The 20,580-nt window shown below is 43.8% G+C and overlaps 1 protein-coding gene and 1 pseudogene across 5 annotated transcripts in view; one reads left to right on the forward strand and one right to left on the reverse strand.

Moving 5' to 3' along the window:
* Positions 1-18,632, reverse strand: part of Sept6 (septin 6) — an 89,958-nt gene extending 71,326 nt beyond the window's left edge. For 4 of the 5 annotated variants that reach the window (XM_004645698.2, XM_023706016.1, XM_023706014.1 and 1 more), the window contains exon 1: positions 18,298-18,576. In XM_004645698.2, coding sequence (XP_004645755.1) covers positions 18,298-18,327 — 30 coding nt within the window. In that variant the 5' untranslated portion in view covers positions 18,328-18,576. Of the gene's footprint in view, positions 1-18,297 lie in introns of all 5 variants that reach the window. The other variant, XM_004645700.1, reaches the window with a different exon arrangement.
* LOC101560050 overlaps positions 18,368-20,580 on the forward strand; it is a 61,763-nt pseudogene continuing 59,550 nt past the window's right edge.

The following is a 20,580-nucleotide window of genomic DNA, read 5'->3' on the forward strand; positions in this document are numbered from 1 at the left end:
AGCTATCTCGCTAGCCCCAAGAGGAATTTAACTACTTTCGTCTTTCTCTGTCTGATTGGCTTCCCTCTGGGTATTCGGCTACATTAGTACTTTGTTTTGCTTTCCACTTTGTTGGTTTCTCTTTGTTGTTTGTTTCTTTTTTTCCCATTCTTTTCTTGTTTTCTCTCTATTCTGCTTTGTCCAGTTTTGTTTTGCTTTCTGTATGTTGCTTTTTCAGTGTATGAGCATATTTTTCTTTACTGTTTTTTTTCTTTTCTTTATTTTCCTTCTTTCCTCATTTATGATTTAGATCTCTAACCTTTCTTTTTGATTTATTCTACTCACCCTCTTCCTCTTTTTCATCAACTATCTTGCTGACTGTATGAAACTTTCACGGGAGTAAACATTGTCTCTTCTCTTGCTGGCTCCCTTCCAAACTGCTAGGCCTTCTTGTTCAATCCTTCTATTCTGTGTCCTACAATTACCCAAAACCTGGAAGACCATCCGGTGTCCTCCATCCTTGCTCCTACTATATTTAACTTCATTCATCTTGCCAGCCTACCCCACCCACTTGCACCCAGCTCAGTGGTGTAAGCACCTGCTTAGGCATGCACAGGGACCAGGATTTGATCCCCAGCACCACATGCCATGCCAGCCTCTCCCCCAGGCACGGTGAGCCAGCCACTGAGACCTGGCATGGAGGTGTACACCTGTAATTCCAGCACTGGAGAGACTAAAAACAGAAGGAACGTTATGAGTCCAAGTTGCATAGTGAGATCCTATACCAAATACATAAAAAAATTAATTTTTTTAAAAGTTCCTAATATGGGGACTTGCTGGTTAGCTCAGTTGTTTAAGCACCTGCTGGGGCAAACCCAATCAGGTGCAAGGGACTGTGGTTCAATCTCAGCTACCCATGCCTCACCAGACCTGCCCTTAAGGCAGCCTGAGCCAGCGAAAAAGAAAAAAAAATAGTTTCTGATATAAATTAGATTATACTATATTTCTGTAGACCTTCCTCCTATGGTTATAGATACCAGGCTAATAGTTAACCACAGTTTGTCAGTAATGAGGCTATATTTGAGTCTATTGTTATTGCTAAACTACTTTAACCAGAATTTCTTACATTTTATAAGCAGCTGTTCACCCCGGTATGACAACACTACAATTGTACGGGATCACAACCATCATCATAGTCCAGTACCAAAGGAGTGGGCCCTATGTCAAATAGATAGCAACTCCTCAGTATTAACATATTGGGAAGGTAGATTCTTGGAATAGACATAAAGACCAAGAACCACATACAACTAGAAGACAAGCAACAGGCACTTAAGAAATCCTCAACACCAGTGATAAAACTATCTAATAAAAAATCTATAAGCAAAGAGATAGAGGAAATTAGAAGCTAGCAAATGTAACTCTTTGAAGTACAGCAACACCCTGGGAGATAGCTCAGTAGCATAAGTGCCTGTCTGGTAAGTGCAAGGTTTTGAGTTCAATCTCCAGTACCCCCCCAAAAAAAAGTAAGTTGAAATATAGCAACCAAAGTAGAAAAACAAATGGAAGAGGCCATTGAAAAAATAATCCCTAGAGAACAAAAAAAATTATCAAAATGAAAGACATTAAAGCAGACAGAGAGAAACAAATACAGGAACTCAGGAAACTGATGGAAAACATGAATGCCAAACATAGAACAGAAATGGAATCAATGAAATAGATCCAAACAGAGATGCAGAAGATTAAAAACTCCATTGAAAGTATATGCAGCAGACTGAAAGAAGACAAGGATAGAATACCATATCTACAACACAGGAATACGACTAGTAACCAGGACAAAAAAAGGCATCTGAAAAATCTCAAGGGCTGGCCAAATAGCTCTGCAGATTAAAGCACCCAAAAACAGGAGCAGGGGCCAGGGGTTGGTTCCCCAGCCTGCAGTGCTGGCCCCGCCCCAGGGGCGCTCTGAGACAGCAATTAAGACTGGGCATAGTGGCGCGTGCCTGTAATCCTAGCTCTTGGGAGGCAGTAAAGAGGCAGATCACTATGAGTCTGATCTAGTAGTGAGACCCTGAACACCCTGTAGACCCTTCCCTAAATTACAGAAAGAAAAAGAAATCTCAAGAGACCATAAAAAATCAATCCAATAGCTACAGGATAAAGCAAAGGAGAGCAACATAACATTGATTGGGATCAATGAGAAAGCTGAAGACAAGGCAAAAGCCATTTAAACCTCTTCACAAGGGCCGGGGAGATGGCTCAGTGGAATAAGTGCTTCCCTGACAAGCGCAAGGGCCTGAGTTCAATCCCCGGTTCTGCAAAAAAAAAAAAAACCTCTTCACAAAAATTATGGCAGAAAACTTCCAAACATGGATAATTTTATACACAAATAAAGCACATAGAACCCCAAACAGCCATGACCAAAATAAATACACACCAAGACATACAATAGCCAAGATTCCAGAAAATCAGTACAAGAACAAAATATTAAAAGCAACTAGAAAAAAAGAAACATATCACCTGTAAAAGAAAGCCCAACAGAATCACAGCAGACTTCTCAACACAAACTCTCAAATCAAGGAGGGCTTGGAGTAAGGTATTTCATGCCCTAAAGGAAAACAATCTTCAATCCAGATTGATGTATCCCACAAAATGATCTTTCAAAATTGATTGAGAGGCGGCTGGGAAGATGGCTCAGTAGAATAAGCACTTCCCTCACAAGCGCAAGGGCCTGAGTTCAATCCCTGGCTCCGAAAAAAAAAAAAAAGAATGTACTCTCATTTAGGGCCAGGGAGATGGCTCAGTGGAATAAGTGCTTCCCTGGTAAGCACAAGGACCTGAGTTCAATTCCCAGTTCCGCAAAAAAAAAAAAAAAAAATTGATTGAAAAATAAGATACTTCCATGAGAACTGAAGAAATTTATGATCAAACCTGCTCTGCAGAATGCTCTGAAAAACAAAAAGAGATAACAAAGACCACAAGCACGTGAATACCAATAGGAAGAGGCCTCCAGGTAGGGCAACAAACAAAAAAACAGAGAAAGACAGAGAACAAACAACATGAAGTAGAAAAACCAATACATATGAGTTATAACCTTCAAAGTAAATGGTCTCAACTCAGTAATAAAAAAAAAATTTTAAAAAGCAGACTGGCAGTATAGATCAAGAAGCAAGATCCAACAATATACTGCATTCAAGAAGCACATTTAGGGGCTGGGGATTTGGCTCAGGGGTAGAATGCTTACCTAGCAAGCTGGAAGCCCTGGGTTTGGTCCTTAGCACCAAAAACAAAAAATCAATCTCCCCTAAGAAGCACATTTAACCCAAAAAGAAATTTGTAGACTAAAATTTAAAAGATAGAAAGTAATTCTCCATGCCACAGCAATCCAGAAAAAAACAGGGGTAGCTATTCTATTTGTAGGTAAGCAAACTTTAAGCCAAAACTAATAAATAAATTTTAAAAAAGACAAAGACAGTCACTACATACTTGTTAAGGGAAAACTCCAAGAGGAGATAACAATCATAAATATTTATGCATCAAACACAGGTTCACCTAACTATATAAAACAAATATTAACAGACATGAAAAAACAAATAAATACACAATTGTAGTGGGGGGACCTTATAAGATACACAACTCAGGTAGATTAAGTAGATCAAAAATAAACAAATATTAGAACTAAACCAAGCCTATAAATATAAGGATGTGTTAGATGTCTACAGAGTGTTCCATCCCAAAACATTAGAATATATATTTTTCTCAGTTGCACATGGGACATTCTCCAAAATAGACCACATATTAGACCACAAAATATGTTTAAGTAAATGTAGAGGGGTTAAAATCATCCCATTCGTACTATCTAACCAAAGTGCAATGAAAATAGAAATCAACAACACAGTAAATCACAAAAGCTATATCAACACATGGAAATTAAAGAACACTCTTCTGGGGGCCAGGGAGATAGCTCAGTAGGATAAGCGCTTGCCTGTAGAATAGTAGAATAAGGGCCTGAGTTCAATCCCTGGTTCCGCCAAAAAAAACCAAAAAAACAAAAACCAAACACTCTTCTGAACAACCAATTGGTCACAGAGGAAATTAAAGACAAAATTAAACAGTGTATACAATTAAGTAATGCCAGAATACATATCAAAATTAAAGGAATACAGTGAAACCAGTCCTATGAGGGAAATTTATAGTGATGGACTCACATATCAGGAAAAGAGAACAAGCTCAAATAAACAACCTAATGTTGAACCTCAAACATCTAAACCATTACCCAACCTCATCAAAGAGAGGAAACACAAAACACAAATTCAAGCAATTAGTAACGAAAAGGAGGAAATCACAACAGATCCCACAGAAATCCAGGAGATCACCAATACTTATGATGAGAACCTACACTCTAATAAGATGGAAAATACAAAAGAAATGGATAGATTCTTAGACATGGTGGAATTGCCAAAACTAAATAAAAAAGATATAAAAGACATGGTCGAATTGCCAAAACTAAATAAAAAAGATATAAAAATTTTAAATAACCTGAAATCAGTCAATGAAATTGAAGATGTAATTAAAAATTTACCTATAAGCCCCAGCCCTGACACATTCACTATTGAATTCTACAAGAAATTTAGAGAGGAACTAATGCTACTAATACTGAAACTCTTTAAAGAAATTGAAAGGGAAGCAATACTTCCAAAATCATTCCTGGAAGCAAGTATTACACTGACTCCAAACCCAGAAAAGAATGCAACCAAAAAAGAAAACTATAGGTCAGTCTCCCTAAAAAAACTTAGATACAAAAGTCCTCAATAAGTTCCTGGTAAACTAAATGCAGCAAATCATCAAGAAGATTATACATCATGATCAAATAGGACTCACCCCAGGAATACAGGTATGGATCAAAATACACAAATCAATAAATGTAATACATCATATTAACAGAGCCGAAGACAAAAATCACATGATAATCCACAGAAAAACCCTATAGAATAGACGGTCTTTCCCTCAATCTTATCAAAATCATCTATGACAAATCAACAACTAACGTATTTATATGGTCAAAACCTGAAAGCTTTCATTCTAAAATCAGGAACAAGACAAAGATCTCCAGTATCATGTATTCAATATAGTTCTGAAAATATTAGGCAGAGCAATGACACAAAAGGAAAAAAGGCAAAATGATAGGAAAAGAAGAAATCAAATTGTCATTATTTGCAGATGACATGATACCGTACATAGAAGGCCCAAAGAATTCCACCAGAAAACTTATAGATGTAGTAATACAAATTCAGCACTGTAACCAGATTCAAAGTCAACAATGAAAAATCAATAGCATTCCTGAACACAAACAATATAGTCACAGAGAGGAAAATTAGGATAAGTACACCCTTCACAACAGAATCTGAAGCATGAAATACTTAGAGATCAATCTAATAAAGGGTAAAAAAGATCTTTTCAGTGAAAATTGTAGTACCCTAAAAAGAGAATTGAAGAAGATATTAGAAAATGAAAAGATATCCCATGGCAATATAGGAAGAACCAACAAAGTGAAAATGGCCATACTCCCAAAACTGCTATACAGACTTCATTCAATCCCAATCAAACTAACATTAGAATACCTCACAGATCTAGAGATAACATTCCTGAAATTCATTTGGAACCTGAAAAGACCTAGAATACCAAAAGAAATTCTGAGCAACAAAGGCAAGTTAGGGGGGCATTACAATTCAGATCTGAAATTATACTACAAAGCTACAGTAATAAAATCAGCATAGTACTGGGGAGAAAAAACCACAGGCCTGAGGATCAGTGGAACAGTGCACAAGATGCAGATGCAACTCTAAAAACACTTGGCCAACTGTGGGTTTTTTTTCTTTTTGGTATGTTTTTTATTATTATTATTATTTTTTTTTTCAGAACCGGGGATTGAACTCAGGCCCTTGCGCTTGCCAGGGAAGCGCTTATTTTACTGAGCCATCTCCCCGGCCTCTTTATTTTTATTTTTTATAAGCAGAATATATTTATTGAGGGAAAGAAAGCTCCTGTCCGAGAGATGGACAGGAGGGGGGCCCGAGCGAGTTGTTCCCCCTCTTTTTGTAATTTATTAGTATTACTATTATTATTATTATTATTATTATTATTTCTTTATATTTTAGAGAAGACTCTACAGGGTGTTCAGGGTCTCACTACTAGATTGGACTTGTAGTGATCCACCTGTTTACAGCCTCCCAAGTGATGGGATTACAGGTGTGCCACCACCCCAGTCTCAACTGCCATCTCAGCGCACCCCAGGGGCGGGGCCGGCACGGTAGACCCGGGGATTGAACCCCCAAGTAGGCACTTGAATCCGCTGAGCTATTTGGCCATAATTGTGTTAGACAAAGGAGCCAAACCATTTTGCTGAAAGAAAAGATAGCCTCTTTAGTAAATGTTACTGGAAAAACTGGCTTCCAACATGCCAAAGACTAAAACTAGGCCCATGTCTATCACCATGCACTAAAGTCAAAATGGATCAAAGATTTACTTATTAAATTGGAAACACTAAAGTTTCTGGAAGAGAAAATAGGTAGAGGGGCCGGGGAAATAGCTCAGTAGAATGAGCACTTGCCTGGCAAGTGTAAGGGCCTGAGTTCAATCTCCAGTTCTGCCCCCCTCCCCAAAAAAAACAGAAAAAAGAGAAAATAGGTAGAAATCTTGAAGACATAAATGTAGACAAAGACTTCATGAACAAAACCCAGATTGCAAGACAAATACTACAGACAACAAATGGGAATCTTATCTTATTAAAAAGCTTTTACCCAAAGAGGAAATCATCATCAGAGTGAAAAGACAACCCACAGAGTGGGAAAAATTATAGCTTGTTGTCCCTAAGACAAAGGACAAAGGACCTCTGTCTAGGACATATAAAGAATTGAAAAAAAATCAGACCCCCCAAAGTTAAAGACCCCATCAAAAAAATGGACATTGGAGATGAATATAACTTCTCAGATGAAGAAATGTGAATGGCAAATAAATACATGAAAAATGCTGAACATCATTGATCATCGTGAGATGCAAATTTAAAAAACGTTAGATTCCATCTCACCCCAGAAAAAATGGCTCTCATCAAAAAATTGACCAGGCCAGCCAAATAGCTCAATGGATTAAAGGGACCAGGGTTCGATTCCCGGGCCTGCCATGCAGGTCCCACCCCCAGGGTGCGCTGAGATGGCAACTGAGACTGGGCGTGGTGGTGCACATCTGTAATTCCAGCTCTTGGGAGGCTGTAAACGGGAGGATCACTAGAGTCCAATCTAGTAGTGAGACTCTGAACAGCCTGTAGACCTTCCTTAAAATACAGAAAACAAAACAAAAGCAAACAAAAAATTGACCAAATAAATTTTTTTTTAAAAAAAAATCTCTCTTTAGGGCTGGCGAAATAGCTCAGCAGACTAAGCACCCGCTTAGGCAAGCACAGGGACCAGGCTTCAATCCCTGATACCACATGTGTGCTAGCCCCGCTCCAGGCACGCTGAACCATTGACTGAGTCTGGGCGTGGTGGTGCATGACTGTAAACCCAGCACTGGGGAGGCTGAAAACAGAAGGATCACTCCAAGTTCGAGCTGTGTAGTGAGACCCTGTACCAAATAGATAAATTAAAAAAAAATTGACAAATAACAAATGCTGGTGCGGCTATGGGGAAAAAAGAACCCTTCTCCACTGTTGATGGGAGTGTAGACTGGTGCAACTACCTGTGGAAATCAGTATGGAGTTTCCTTTAAAAACTAGGATTACAGGGGCCAGGGAGATAGCTCGGTAGAATAAGCGCTTGCCTGGCAAGTGCAAGGGCCTGAGTTCAATCCCCAGTTCTGAAATTAAAAAAAAAAAAAAAAACAACTAGGATTACAGGTCCCATTTGACTCAGCTATTCCCCTTGTGGATATTTTCTCAGAAAAACTGGGGGCTGGGGAGATAGCTCAGTAGAATAAGTGCATGCCTGGCAAGTGCAAGGGCCTGAGTTCAATCCCCGGTTCCGGAAAAAAAACAAAACAAACCTATAATCTGCCATTTATTAGTACTTACAGAAAAATACATGCAAAGTTCTTCAGTGTCACTAGTGTCATCATTTAGAACTTCTGAGCCAGGAAGATAGTGCAGTAGAAAAATTAAAAACATTATACCACAGCAATGTATGCACACCCATGTTTATAGCAGCACAATTTGTCATAGCTAAATCGTGGAAACAACCCAAATGACTATCAACTGAGGAATGGATTTTAAAAGTGTGTTTTTTTATGTAATAAAATACTATTTGGCCATAAAGAAGGATGAACTGGAGACTTTGATAGGTAAACAGATGCAACTTGAGACCATATGCTTAAGTGAAATAAATCAGACTCATATTGTCATCATATTGTCTCACTAAAGTGAGAAACTGAACAAGTAAATAAATAAGATGCAAACTGTACAATAGATATTGTGAATTGGGAAGAAACTATTCAAAAGAAAAGACAAACTGTGATGGGGAAAGGAAAGAAGGGAAAAGGAAAAATATTTATACACAAGGTAGTTAAGATACCTATACAGCTAGTTTCTTTTAGTTCATTGAAAAGAAAGACTTATGCTAATGTTGTTTGGACAAGGTATCAGGCCTAGATCATGTAGTCTGAGTAACTACTATGAATACACAACGCATTAATTCTTTCAAATCTCCTACTAACCTGTTTTGAAATTCTGTTTTATTGATTTTTTTTTCTCTTTAAAATAAAAAAACAACATAAGAAAGAAGTGCTCTTGCTCCCCAGGTTTTATAGCAGGGGTAATTAGAATGCAGACAGTCTGAGAGCTGAAAGGAAGGCAAAGTGAAACAGGGCTCCTGAGAGCTGGAGAGCCCCCTCTCACGTCCCCAGTTACATTTCCTGTTTTCTCATCTGCAGTCACCTGTGGTTTTGAAATACGCTATAGCACATTTCATATTGCACAGGCAGAAACACAGCTCTCGTTGTTCTCTTTCACCTCCTCCCCTGAGAACACACCGATTTCATTTTTTAATTGAACAGTCGTAAAGTTCATATTAGGAAGAACAAGTTGTGGTGCCTCCAGCTGCACATCTTTCTCTCACTGCTGTTATTCTGAAAATAAAGAGTGCCCAGAAGCACCCAAGTAGGCAACTGCTGTCCCCTGCTACCCCTGCCCCTCTTCTAATATCTGTAGCAGAGTAAGCAACAAGGCTTTGAGGTCTCTGAGAACTGAGGGTCCATCTGTATCAATAGAGAATTTCCTGCCTCCTTTCACAGCCAGGGTGACTATCGGTAGTAGCTGTCATCTTTGTAAAACATTTGGAACCCATTGCCCAAGGCGTGGCTTTGCCTCAACTGTCTTCTCTGACCCTCTGCATCCAAATACTCGCAAAGGAGAGAGGCACCGGAAGTGGAATTCTCTTCAGCAGCCTCATCAATCATTTAGTATAAGCTCAGCCTTCATACCTTTCCTTTCTCCATGCCCATGCCTGGCCCTGAATGCTGACCTCTGAGATATCATGCAAATCTCCAAGATATTCCAAAGCGATACATCGGTTAATTGATATAAGATGGAATATTCAGTAGCTGATCAAGCTATTTTCTGAGACTATCTAACAACATGAGGAAATGCTCACTAAATACTGTTAGGCAGAGCAAAGCAAAACAAAACCAAAGCCTGCAGGATAATCCCATGGATGGAGGAATGCCTGAGGACAGCGTTTACTTTTAGATAGAAAACTTATAAATGATGTTTTTCTGTGTTTTCCAAATTTTCTACAACAGGCACGCTTTTATTTTATGATATAGAAGAAAATTACCTGCTGTATTTTAGACACAACGTCTTGCTATATGGCCTTTATTGCTCATTCCTTAGCCTACAGAGTAGCAGCAACCACAGACATGTGCCACTGTGCCTGGCTTAGATGTTTTGTTTGGTTTTAAGATGCTATGATGATACTTTCCTGGGCAGGAAAGTGACTCATATTTTAGGAAAATCTTCAGCTACAACCAAAAATGCTTTACACATACAACCAGAAAATTTGGTTAAGCAGAGCTTTTAGCTTCCAGGAAGCTTTACTGTATATAAGACATTTATTTTACCAATGATAGAATAAACTCGATTATTCTCATTATAATTTATTGTTACATATAATTATACAGTACAGTTTATGAAGATTCATGTAAACCAGGAATTAAATATATATCCTGAGATGTGTAGTAAAAAGTCCTGATAAAATGACTGGGTGGCTTATGATAGCCCCATCTGCTGCATCCAGTGTGGTCATAAGAACCACAAAAGCACCAATAAGTTCCCAGAAATTTAAAAAGTTTAAAAACCTCCAATGCACCCAACACATCAAATATCAGGATTTCCCTTGTGCTGAAGTAAGCCAAGCTAAGAGGAAACAGGGGAGTTATAATTCCCTGTACTGGGGGAGGGGAATGTCAGGGGCATCCTGAGGAGAAACAAGGCCTGCACCTAAAGCTAGCAGCGTCCCTAAGAGGAATCCGAAATGCCTTCAGGAGAGGAGCAGCACAGGGGGCCCCTGGGAAGCACAAGGGAGACCATGCCTACCAAACAGGGGGAAGGCCCATTTTTGGCAAAGTCAATAGATGAAACTGATTTAAATACACAAGATAAATTCCAGAGTGGCTTTTCATTCTATAAAAGGATCCACAGCAGGATTCCATTAAATAGCCAGCTCTCCTAGTGCATTTAAAGGGGGATTCAATAGAAAAACATTCAACTGTCATGTACCTTTAAAGGAAGACAACAGCTATACATACCTACACAGACAGACAATATCTGAAGGGTTATTTCTATTCCACTTAGGGGGACCCTGCTGACCTAAAAGCATAGGCTGGCCTTCCCCACAACTCTCTCCCCACCCAGCTCAAGGAAGGAGTCAAAGCAGGGAAGGGGTGGAGTTCAATTCTGCCACCTCATTAGGAAGCAGAAGCAGGCAAAGACCTAAAAGAAATTAGACCAGAGAGCAAGGAAACACAAGAACTGTACAGTGGAAACGCCCTAAAAGATCACTTAATTCAGCCCACTCTTGTTACAAAAGGGGAAATGGAGACACAGAAAGAGGAAGTGACTGGCTCTGATGATAGAGTGGTGCTAGGATCCAGACCACTGTCAGGCAGATTGTCACTCTCTAATGGAAAAACTGACTTAAGTGGCAGGTGCATTTCTTTATGCTGGTAATAATTCCAGAACAGGCGGCTCATGGCTTGATGCTTATTGAGAATAAGAAAGGTCAAGAAACATGACCTAGAGTCTATGGGTTCACCAAAGTAGCTCTGGTCAACAGAAGGAAACTGGGGTAGGTGATGCCACAGAAAGCCTGACTTCTCTCCCCACTCTCTCCTAGCTCTTTTCCCTCTCTTCGAACTCCTACCTCTAACTCAGCCTGGCCAGCTGCCCAGCATTACCCGAGAGCCCCAAGGCTAACAAACCTAGTAACTCTACAAGCCATTGTCTAGGTAAAATATGCCCACCTCAGGCCAGGGGTGACCCCTGCTCAGTTCTGGTCAACTTTTCCACAAAAGCCAGACAGATTCCTTTCAAGTCAGGATGTTTCTGAGTTTTCTAAGTTTGCTAGCTATTGTTACCTCCAATCTATTAAAAAAAAAAAAAAAAGGAAAGCAAAGAAAAGGTTTACCCATAGGCCTCTGGGTGAATGCCCAACTGCCCTCTGGGGAACCTGAATTTGCCTCTGCCTCCATCTGTTCTCATTTAATGGGGATGTGAAAAAAACCCAGTTCCTGCCTCAGCTCCAGTGTTCAGAATTGGGGGCCTCTCCGGTGGAAGGAAACCAAATATCACATCTCACCTTGTCAGAGCTGTGAAAGTGGAGTTCTGCTCCTGTTACCCCAGGGCTTATGCTAGGAATCAGAGAGAGCCCCGGCAAGGGAAATCGGAACCCTCTGAGGCCTGTCCCTGAGAAGGCCTGCAAATCTTTTCCTGGTCAAGGGGATGACCCAACTCCAGGGCCAGCTGAGAGTGTCCCACTTAATTCAGCAGATGGCTTTCTCTAATGAGAAGACACTGGAGAAGAGGATAACATTGCTTCTCACTCTCCTGAGCATGTGGCCTCCTTCCTCTACACAGGCAGCCTGAAAAACCCACGATTTCAAATCCCAGCAGCAGAAGCCTCCTCCTGCCAAACCGAGGAGGAAGGGTCTGTGTTTCTAATTTATTCTGCCCCCCCTCCAGTTGTTACTTAAAATAATCTATCATTACATGGCTGGTGGCTCCAAGATTTTTATTTAAAGCAATATGGAGAGAAAAAAATAAAACCCACACAACCCGTGACTGTGCTATCTTGGATTTAAGATGAGAATCTTTTTAACATCAGAGAGTCTCCAAACTATCCAAGTATACTCTTCGCTGACCTGGTGAGGATGCTGGAGGACACAGGGAGAAGACTAAGAGGCAGAATTTTACTTTCTTAGAAGCATTTTGAAAAGGCCAACATTTTTGAAAAGGAAATCTGTGTCACCTGGTAGGGGTTCCATTGGCCAGCAATTATACTCTGAATTAACTCACTTGGTCTCCTGCATGCATAAAATGAGGAGAACAGGAGGTGTCCATGGCCAGGCATGGCTGTGCAAGCTATAATCCCAGCACTCAGGAGGCTGAGGCAGAAGAGTGGCAAACAGAAGCCTAGCCTGGGCAACTTTGTGAGACCTGTCTCAAAAAAAAGCCAAACAAAAGAAAAGACTTGTCCAGGAAGCTACAGGAAATATGAAATCACAGTATTTTAAGATAGTGAAAAGATGTTACATATATCCATGGTCTCACGCCTTTTTTTTTTTTATTTTAGGGAGGGGTCTACAGGGTGTTCAGGGTCTCACTACTAGGTCAGACTCGTAGTGATCCACCTGTTTACAGCCTCCCAAGAGCTGGGATTACCGGGGCCGGGGAGATGTCTCAGTAGAATAAGTACTTGCCTGGCAAGTGCAAGGGCCTGAGTTCAATCTCTGGTTCTACCAAAAAGAAAAACAAAAGAGCTGGTATTACAGGCATGTGCCACCATGCCCAGTCTCAATTGCCATTTCAGCATGCCTCAGGGGTGGGGCTGGCACAGCAGGCCCGGGGATCGAACCCTGGCCCCTGTGCCTGCTTGCAGGCACTTTAATCCCCTGAGCTACTTGGCTGGCCCTTTCATGCCTTTTCTTTCCTCTTCTTTTTCATCTATCTTGAAAGTGACTGTAATATACATGCAACTAAAAGCTGTTCCTAACATTGTTTGTACTAACATTAAGCCATGTCTCCAATAATCTAGAAACCCAAGCAAGTTCAGAAATTAGTCCTATTTCATTTTGGAATGCCATTTCTACAGGGTTCAGCTTCCTAGTTAGTTTTGCACAGGCAACTACAATGGGTTTGTTTCCTTACAGTGCACCAAGGAAGGAGGCATGCTGGGTTACAAAGCTCGCAATTAATAGAAAATTTAAAGCAGAGACTCCACAAAGTAAATACTATGCATATGACTGCAGACTGAAATCTCATTTTACTACACAGACACATCACTCTGCTGTGATACAGCTTTGTAATAAACACACCACTAACACATCTTTCCAGGATTTAGAACAGGAACAGGAAACAGGGCTTATTGCTGCCTCTCATCTGGAAGAGGATGGAGTCCTTGCATGACCTAGCCATCATTATATCCCTAGAACTTGGCACAAGGCCTGCCAGAATCTGTGCCCAATAAATAAATGTTAAATAGATGAATGAAAATAGCAGTGGGGGAATTAACAAATGAAATGTTCCCAACCCGGTGGCAGAAGCAAGATCTCACCCATCTTCACACCTACCCATTTCCTATTTGAAGCCCTCAGGAAGCCTTTCCTGTCACCTACCGCCTCCATCCACTGCCGGATTGGGTCCCCTTGTCGTAGACTTTCATGACAAGTAGAACTCTGTGTTGCATACAGCACAATAATAATGACATGAGGATTTATGTCTACTTTTGGCACTAATTTGCACACTCCTTGAGAGAAGGGGCCTTCTGAATTTGGGGGGCACTGTGATGCTCCTCCAACTTTTTATTTTGAAAAATCTCAAACACAGAAAAGTTGGAAGATAGTATCATGACTGTTCAGATGCCCTCAACTGAGAGTCAACAATTTTAAATATCTGGAGCCATGTAAACTTTCTTCAGTGCTATATCCCCAGCAGAGCTACAGCTAGTACTGGGGCTTTGTTTTCCTTGCCTGGAGTATAAAATATTACCTTTAGTGGGTAGGGTCAGCTGAGCAGGGCGCTTGAAGGGGAATCAAAAGGTAACTATCATTTTCTAGGAAGACCAGACTACAGCAGCAATCTTCCCTTCCAGGGCACGCAATTGCTCTTAGATGCCCCAGGCCAACCCCAGCTAACTTTGTAGCTCCTGTAAGTTTTTTCATTTGGGATAATGACCATTATTAGCTGGATGGCCTCTGGAAAAACCAACATTGTACCCTTTGTGGGACTGGATCAAGCCAGACTCAACCAGACTGTTCTTTCTGGGGGCCAGCACTTACAGTATGACTCTAAAACACAATAGTGAAAGGAACAATTCAGTGTACGAGATAGCAGATGTGGCTTTTAGACCCTGCTCTGAGCCTTGCAAGGCTACCTGGGATGACTCATGTAACCTTCAGACTACATATTAGTAGCAATCCAAGCCACTTGAAAGGCAGTAAGTGGGGGGTGGGGCACCCCAGTGATCTTTGGTAGTTTTCTAATTATTTCACTGTCCACAATTTGTTGCTCCAACTAGACTGGAAGCTTAAAAGCCATGAACCAAGTCCATTATTATTTTTTGTATAGTTGATCTTATGGATTATATCTAGATGTCTGCTCAAAGCCTCATGCAGTCATAGGCGGAGCTTTTTGGAAGTAGCTGGATCTAGACTGTGTGATGCTGAGATTAAGGATGCTGGAATTGGGGCTGGGGAGATGGCTCAGTAGCATAAGTGCTTCCCTGGCAAGCATAAGGGCCTGAGTTCAATCCCCGCTTCTGCAAAAAAAAAAAAAAAAAAAAGATGCTGGAATTGATTCATGGTATAATGCTATGATTAAGGGTGCCCCACCCTGGGTGTGAGAGCCACCCATCTTTTTTCTTTCTTTCTTTCTTTTTGTGGTACTAGGGATTAAACTTAGGACCCTGCACTTGCCAGACAGGTGCTTATTCTACTGAGCTATCTCCCAAGCAGTGCTACCCATCTTAATAAACTAGCCTGGATAACCTGGATAAAATATAAGGAACAGAAAGAAGGCTGCTGTTATCACTTGCTGCTTGCTACTTAGTGGCCTTCCTGCCTTCTGCCTGCCACGAATAGTTTCTTTCTTTTTTTTTTTTTTTTTTGTAGAACCGGGGATTGAACTCGGGTCCTTGCACTTGCCAGGGAAGCACTTATTCTACTGCGCCATCTCCCCGGCCCCATGAATTGTTTCTTCACCAATGTTCCTCTGCTCAATCATCCTGCCCTGGATCCAGCTGGTTATAAACTGAAACCTCTACAAACTGTGAGCTATAATAAACCTTTCCTCCTTTAACTATGGGTGTTGGGTATTTGGTCTGAGCAATGAAAAAAATTAAGACAGTAGACAAGAACTAGCCATAATGCTGGACACATCTGTCAAACAAATAAATACAAATAAGTACCCATGGACATGGTGGTTAAACAGGGCTGTCATATAGAATCCTTTGTGTTCATTCAAATGGGAAGGAAATGAATAGTGCACACAAGAACTGAACTTCCAGGTTGCATTCATGCCCAAATATAGGCCCCACCTGATGACTTTTAGGCCTCTATAACCACAAAGGATATTTAGCCAAGGCAACTCTTAACTGCCTCTGGCGCACATGCACACACAGACATACAGTGGAGTGCTACTTGCATGACACCATGTCTTAGAGATAATTGAAAAGTACTGCTATGGCTGGGGATATAGCTCAGTGGCACAAGGTCCTGCCTGACAAGCACTAAGTCTTGAGTTCGATTCTCAATACCAAAAAAAAAAAAAAAAGACTCCTAACCAGCCATACTTTGGCTTACTCACAAGTTTCCTCCCAAACCATAGATGCGTGTTCCTTGTAAGAAATCAGCAGCAACCAGCCACTCAAAGTTTCTTGAGTTAATTCCATCTTCTCCTAGTGAATTACAACTTTTTGCAGACACAAAAGAGAACAGAGAGACAAATGCCACATAAATAAGAGCTTCACTGGCTTGGAAGGAGGGAGGCATGGAGAATGACGTCAGTTTTCCCAGAAACCCATTTATCACCATAACAAGGTCTCAAGTGCTTGGGCTGCTCTTTCAGCTTCAGAATCTGGTACACAATTATGTTCTTCAGTGTACAGTATGGCAAGGCCAGCCAGAGCCTACTAGAGCCACCCAAAGCAAGCCAAGTGGCCTTAAACCAGCCCCTATCCCCCATCTTCAGAACAAAAGGGACCTCTGGATTGTTTCAATTGTGCCTAAGGATAAACAGCCTTCTGGAATGTTCTCCTAGACAACATCTGTCCTGCAATCCTCATCTAGGTAATGGAGACTGAGGCTGCAAGGACAGGTTGATGCAAATTCATTATCTGATGTCGCATTAGTGTCATTTTTGGTCACTAGAGATATAGACTGACTCCTTCACTAAACTATGCCATTTCTAAAATGCAGGTAACAAGGAGCAGAAGCATTCTGGGAAGCCCTCAAAACACTAAAGCAATAGATACCACAGTGCTGATCTTAGGGATGAAGAGAATTCTCTCATATTGCATCATCACAGGGCACTGGCTTCTATCTACAACCTGTCCTTCCACACTGAGCTGGGGTATGCAGGTGGTGGGGGAGGTTCCAAAGAAAGGATCCTGACCTTCCAGACTTGGACAGGAGGCAGAACAAACCCTTCCATCCTACAGAGAAAATATTGTCGTACTCTGAATTCAAATTTTGAAAACCAATCAATTTCAATTACACCAATTGCCTCCAGGCTTTTGTTTGTTTGTTTGCACTGAAATTGTACTGCATGGACTATTTCTCTAAACAAGCTACAAGGTTTAACATATTTTTCGTTGCTCAGAGATTTTTCATGAAGCAGCATTTGGTGTCATGGGATTTAACCTACCCCTACCTCACTCTCCTGTACCAACTTAGGGTGTTGGCGGACGTCTTAAAACCCCAGATGCCCATGGATAAATAGAAAAGCTAGACTGTTTCCTTCACATGGAATCATCTGTCTTTGCAACCAAATTTCTGGCCTGAGAAAACAAACAGGGAGCCTCAGGTCACTTCCATATGACTTCTCTGCACATCCAAAGCTGGAAAACTTCATTTTTTTAAATGAATATTTTTTTCCGGAGTTGGTCGCCAATAGAAACATAGGACACTGCTTTTACAAGTCTCACTTTTATTTTCGTGAGTCCCCATAAAAACCCAGCTCCACAAGTTCTGGCACACAAGCCCACTTACACCGAACGCACACTTGAGACAGACCCCCAGAGGTCCGCTCTGAAACACGCCAGAAGACGAAGCCAACCACCTATAGACAAGCCTGCGCCCCACACAGACGCACAGATGGGACCCAGAGGCACACAACACAATTAGACACAGAGGCATTCAGTTAAGCCCATATGCACCACAGAGGTGAACCCAATCTCTTCTAGGGTCACAGACACAACCAGGGTGCCACTGCCGCCCGCCAAGGGAAGACATGAGGGCGCACGCGTGCACATATACGCGCGCACACCGACAGACACACAGACGCAGTCACATATGTAATGCATATGGAGAAACCCTACTCCAGCCAGTCACCTCCCCGCCCCCCTCACACTCTCTACCTAGAGCCCCAGGCTAAGCCTAGCCCTACATCCCTCTTCTAGCGCTAGCTGAAGTCCTAGCCCGCAGCTGTGCGCAGGGCCCCAGCAAGGCAAGGGGGCCAGGGGTTGGAGTGGGGAGGTGGTCAGGGGTTTGTGCAGCCATTCATTCGACAACGCCCCAGCGGCGGGGCGGCAGCTGCAGCGAGGGAGGCGGTGGCGCTTACTGCAGCTCTCGGGCTGGGCAAGTTGAGTTGCCCGCTCACAGGCTTTGCCAGAGCCCCCCGCCTGCCCGCCCTCCTGCCCGCCACTACCGTTCTCCACGACAGGCTGGGAGACCCAACCGCCGACCCCGAGAGCCACCGACTCCGAGAGCCAAAGTCCCGCCTTGCCTCGGCTCCGAGGTGCTGCCCATTGCCCCCCCCCCCTCACGGTGGCCGAGACGGCCGCCAAGTCTCCTCAGTACTTCCCGGCCCTGGCCCAGGAGCCGGTATCCAAGCCCCGCACTCACCACCTGGCGAGCTATATCGGTCGCTGCCATCGGTCCTGCGTCCGCCAGGGCTGCCACGGGTGCCGCCGCAATGGGAGCTACTGCACAGGAAACAGAGGAGCTCCTCGACAAAGAGAAAGTGTTACACTTTGGGCGCGACCAAGTCCGGTGGGGGGAGGAGCAAGGGAGGGGCCCCCTTGCCGACGCTCAACCTCTCGGCTATCTCCACCCGCCCGAAGTAGGCTGTGGGGAGGGGGCGGATTTAACGCGCTGCCTCCCCTTCCAGCGAGCCCAGTTCCAATTCTCCCCGCAACCCCAGCCTTAGGCCTCTACCAAGGGGGGCGGGGGCTCCCCTCGGTGACCATGTCCTCTGCCCCCCCCGTCACTGGGCTCCGTGGTACGTCCCGACCTCTGCTGAATTGTCACACCCCCTGCTCTCCCTCACATCCCTACGTCCCCTGACTTGAGGCTGGGAAGGGAGCCCCCGCCCCTCCCCCCCGGGTCTCCACAGAGCTCCCAGGGTGCCTGGATGCGAACGCCCGCGGCCGGCTAGAGTCACAAAGGTCCACAGTCGCCCACCCCCCCCTCCGTGGCCCGGGGGCGTTACTGAGGCTGGGGGAGGGGGCTGCGGCACCTGCAGCTCAACACTGGAGGTTAGAAAAGGGGCGGTTGGGAGAAGCCCTGCTGGGGCTCCGAAAACTAAGCTGTGACTTGTGGAGCCCAAGGCCAGGGGTCCTGATATGCCCCTACTGCCCTGGGGTTCCCAAGCTTCGAGTACTGTAATTTCGTGAAGCTGAACTGGTCACCATTGGGTACTTAGTACAAACAGACTTCACACCTCCTCCCTTCGACCCAGCTAACTGGCGTGGGCACAGGCTCAGACTGCCCACTCTTCCAGCGCTGAGTCCACGGGCCAGTCTCAGGGGAGACTGAAAGTCCCCAGCTCAGTGGTTCTATGGGACCGGATGGCGAGGCTGATGAGGGGGAGTGGCTGCCAGTGTGACATAAGTCTCTCCTCTCTCTGTGTCTTTCTCTCTGTCTTTGTCTCTCTCTGTCTCTGTCTCTTTCTGTCTCTGTCTCTCTGTTTCTGTGTCTCTGTCTCTCTGTCTCTCTCTCTCTCTCTCTCTCTCTCTCTCTCTCTCTCTCTCTCTCTATCTCGTTTAATCACATTTCCTCTCGAGACTACGTGGCCCGCATTGCACAGAAGATGAAACTCCCCTAAGGCTAGGACTTTCCTCACCCGCCTGCCTCTGTCCTTTGCTCCTGCACTTTTGTACCTCTCCAGCCCTGACCACCTCCCCTTTCCCCTGGGACTGGCCCCTTGCTAGCTCCCTGTCACAGGCAAATCCCAGCAAACTTGTCCAAAAGGAGCCCCAAGCAGGCAGAAGGCTGCATTCCCAGAAAGGGTAGGATCCCTGGTCTCATAGAAAGACCAGGGAGTTGGAGGGAGGCAAGCTGGTGAAAGAAACCCTGGCTGGGAGGATGCTTCTGCAGGTGCCCAGGGCCGCAGCTGCTGAGGAAATGGCAGGAAAGAGAAGGAACCTGGGAGAGAGGGAGACGGAGACGCAAGGAAATTAAGTAGCCACTGCGGAGCTTCCCTGGCACTAATTCCACTGGCAGTGCCTCTCACTGACTCTGGGAGCTCCTAATGTTCCTTGTGCACCCTGAGAACCAGGACTCCTCAAAATGTGTCCCCAGTGCCAAGTGCAGAGCCTTACATTCACGAAGTGCTCCATTAAATGTTTCCTGAATTGGAAAGAGAGACTGCGTTGGGGAGGGGCCCAGAAGAAAGAAGAGATACAGGGAGAGGGTAGCTGTGGGAAGGACTGTCAGAAAGAGCCAAGCATTCAGTTGGTGTCATCATTGCTTTGGAGACCCAAGAGTGGCCTAAAGAGAAGAGCTTAGCACAAGCAGGGACCAGTAGAGAGGATTTCTGTGGGACAGATGGCACAGGCTCACAAGACAGGTAGTGGTGGCAAGGAAGAGGGGTAGCTGGAGTCTCTGAGACCCTCTGGAGCACTAAGACACAGTCTGGGGGAGGGGCTCAACCCTGGACTGGAATAGCAGTGACAGGGTTGAGGGACCAGGGCTACATGTGAGAAACTGCAGTGAAGTTTGGCCCCCAACTGGATGGGGGCAGGGAGTCAAGAGATGGCTGGCAGCTTCCCTATAGTAAGGAGACCACTCTCTGTGGAGGGCAGGGGGGTGAGGTGGGTGGGAGAGGGCCCCAGGCCACTGGCTCAGAGCTCTAATTGGTGCAAGGTGTTTGGGTGGGATAAGATTGGAGGTGTTGGGGCCGGGGAG

This window comes from Octodon degus, unplaced genomic scaffold (assembly GCF_000260255.1).
Source record: "Octodon degus isolate 3935 unplaced genomic scaffold, OctDeg1.0 scaffold00236, whole genome shotgun sequence".
NCBI lineage: Eukaryota > Metazoa > Chordata > Mammalia > Rodentia > Octodontidae > Octodon > Octodon degus.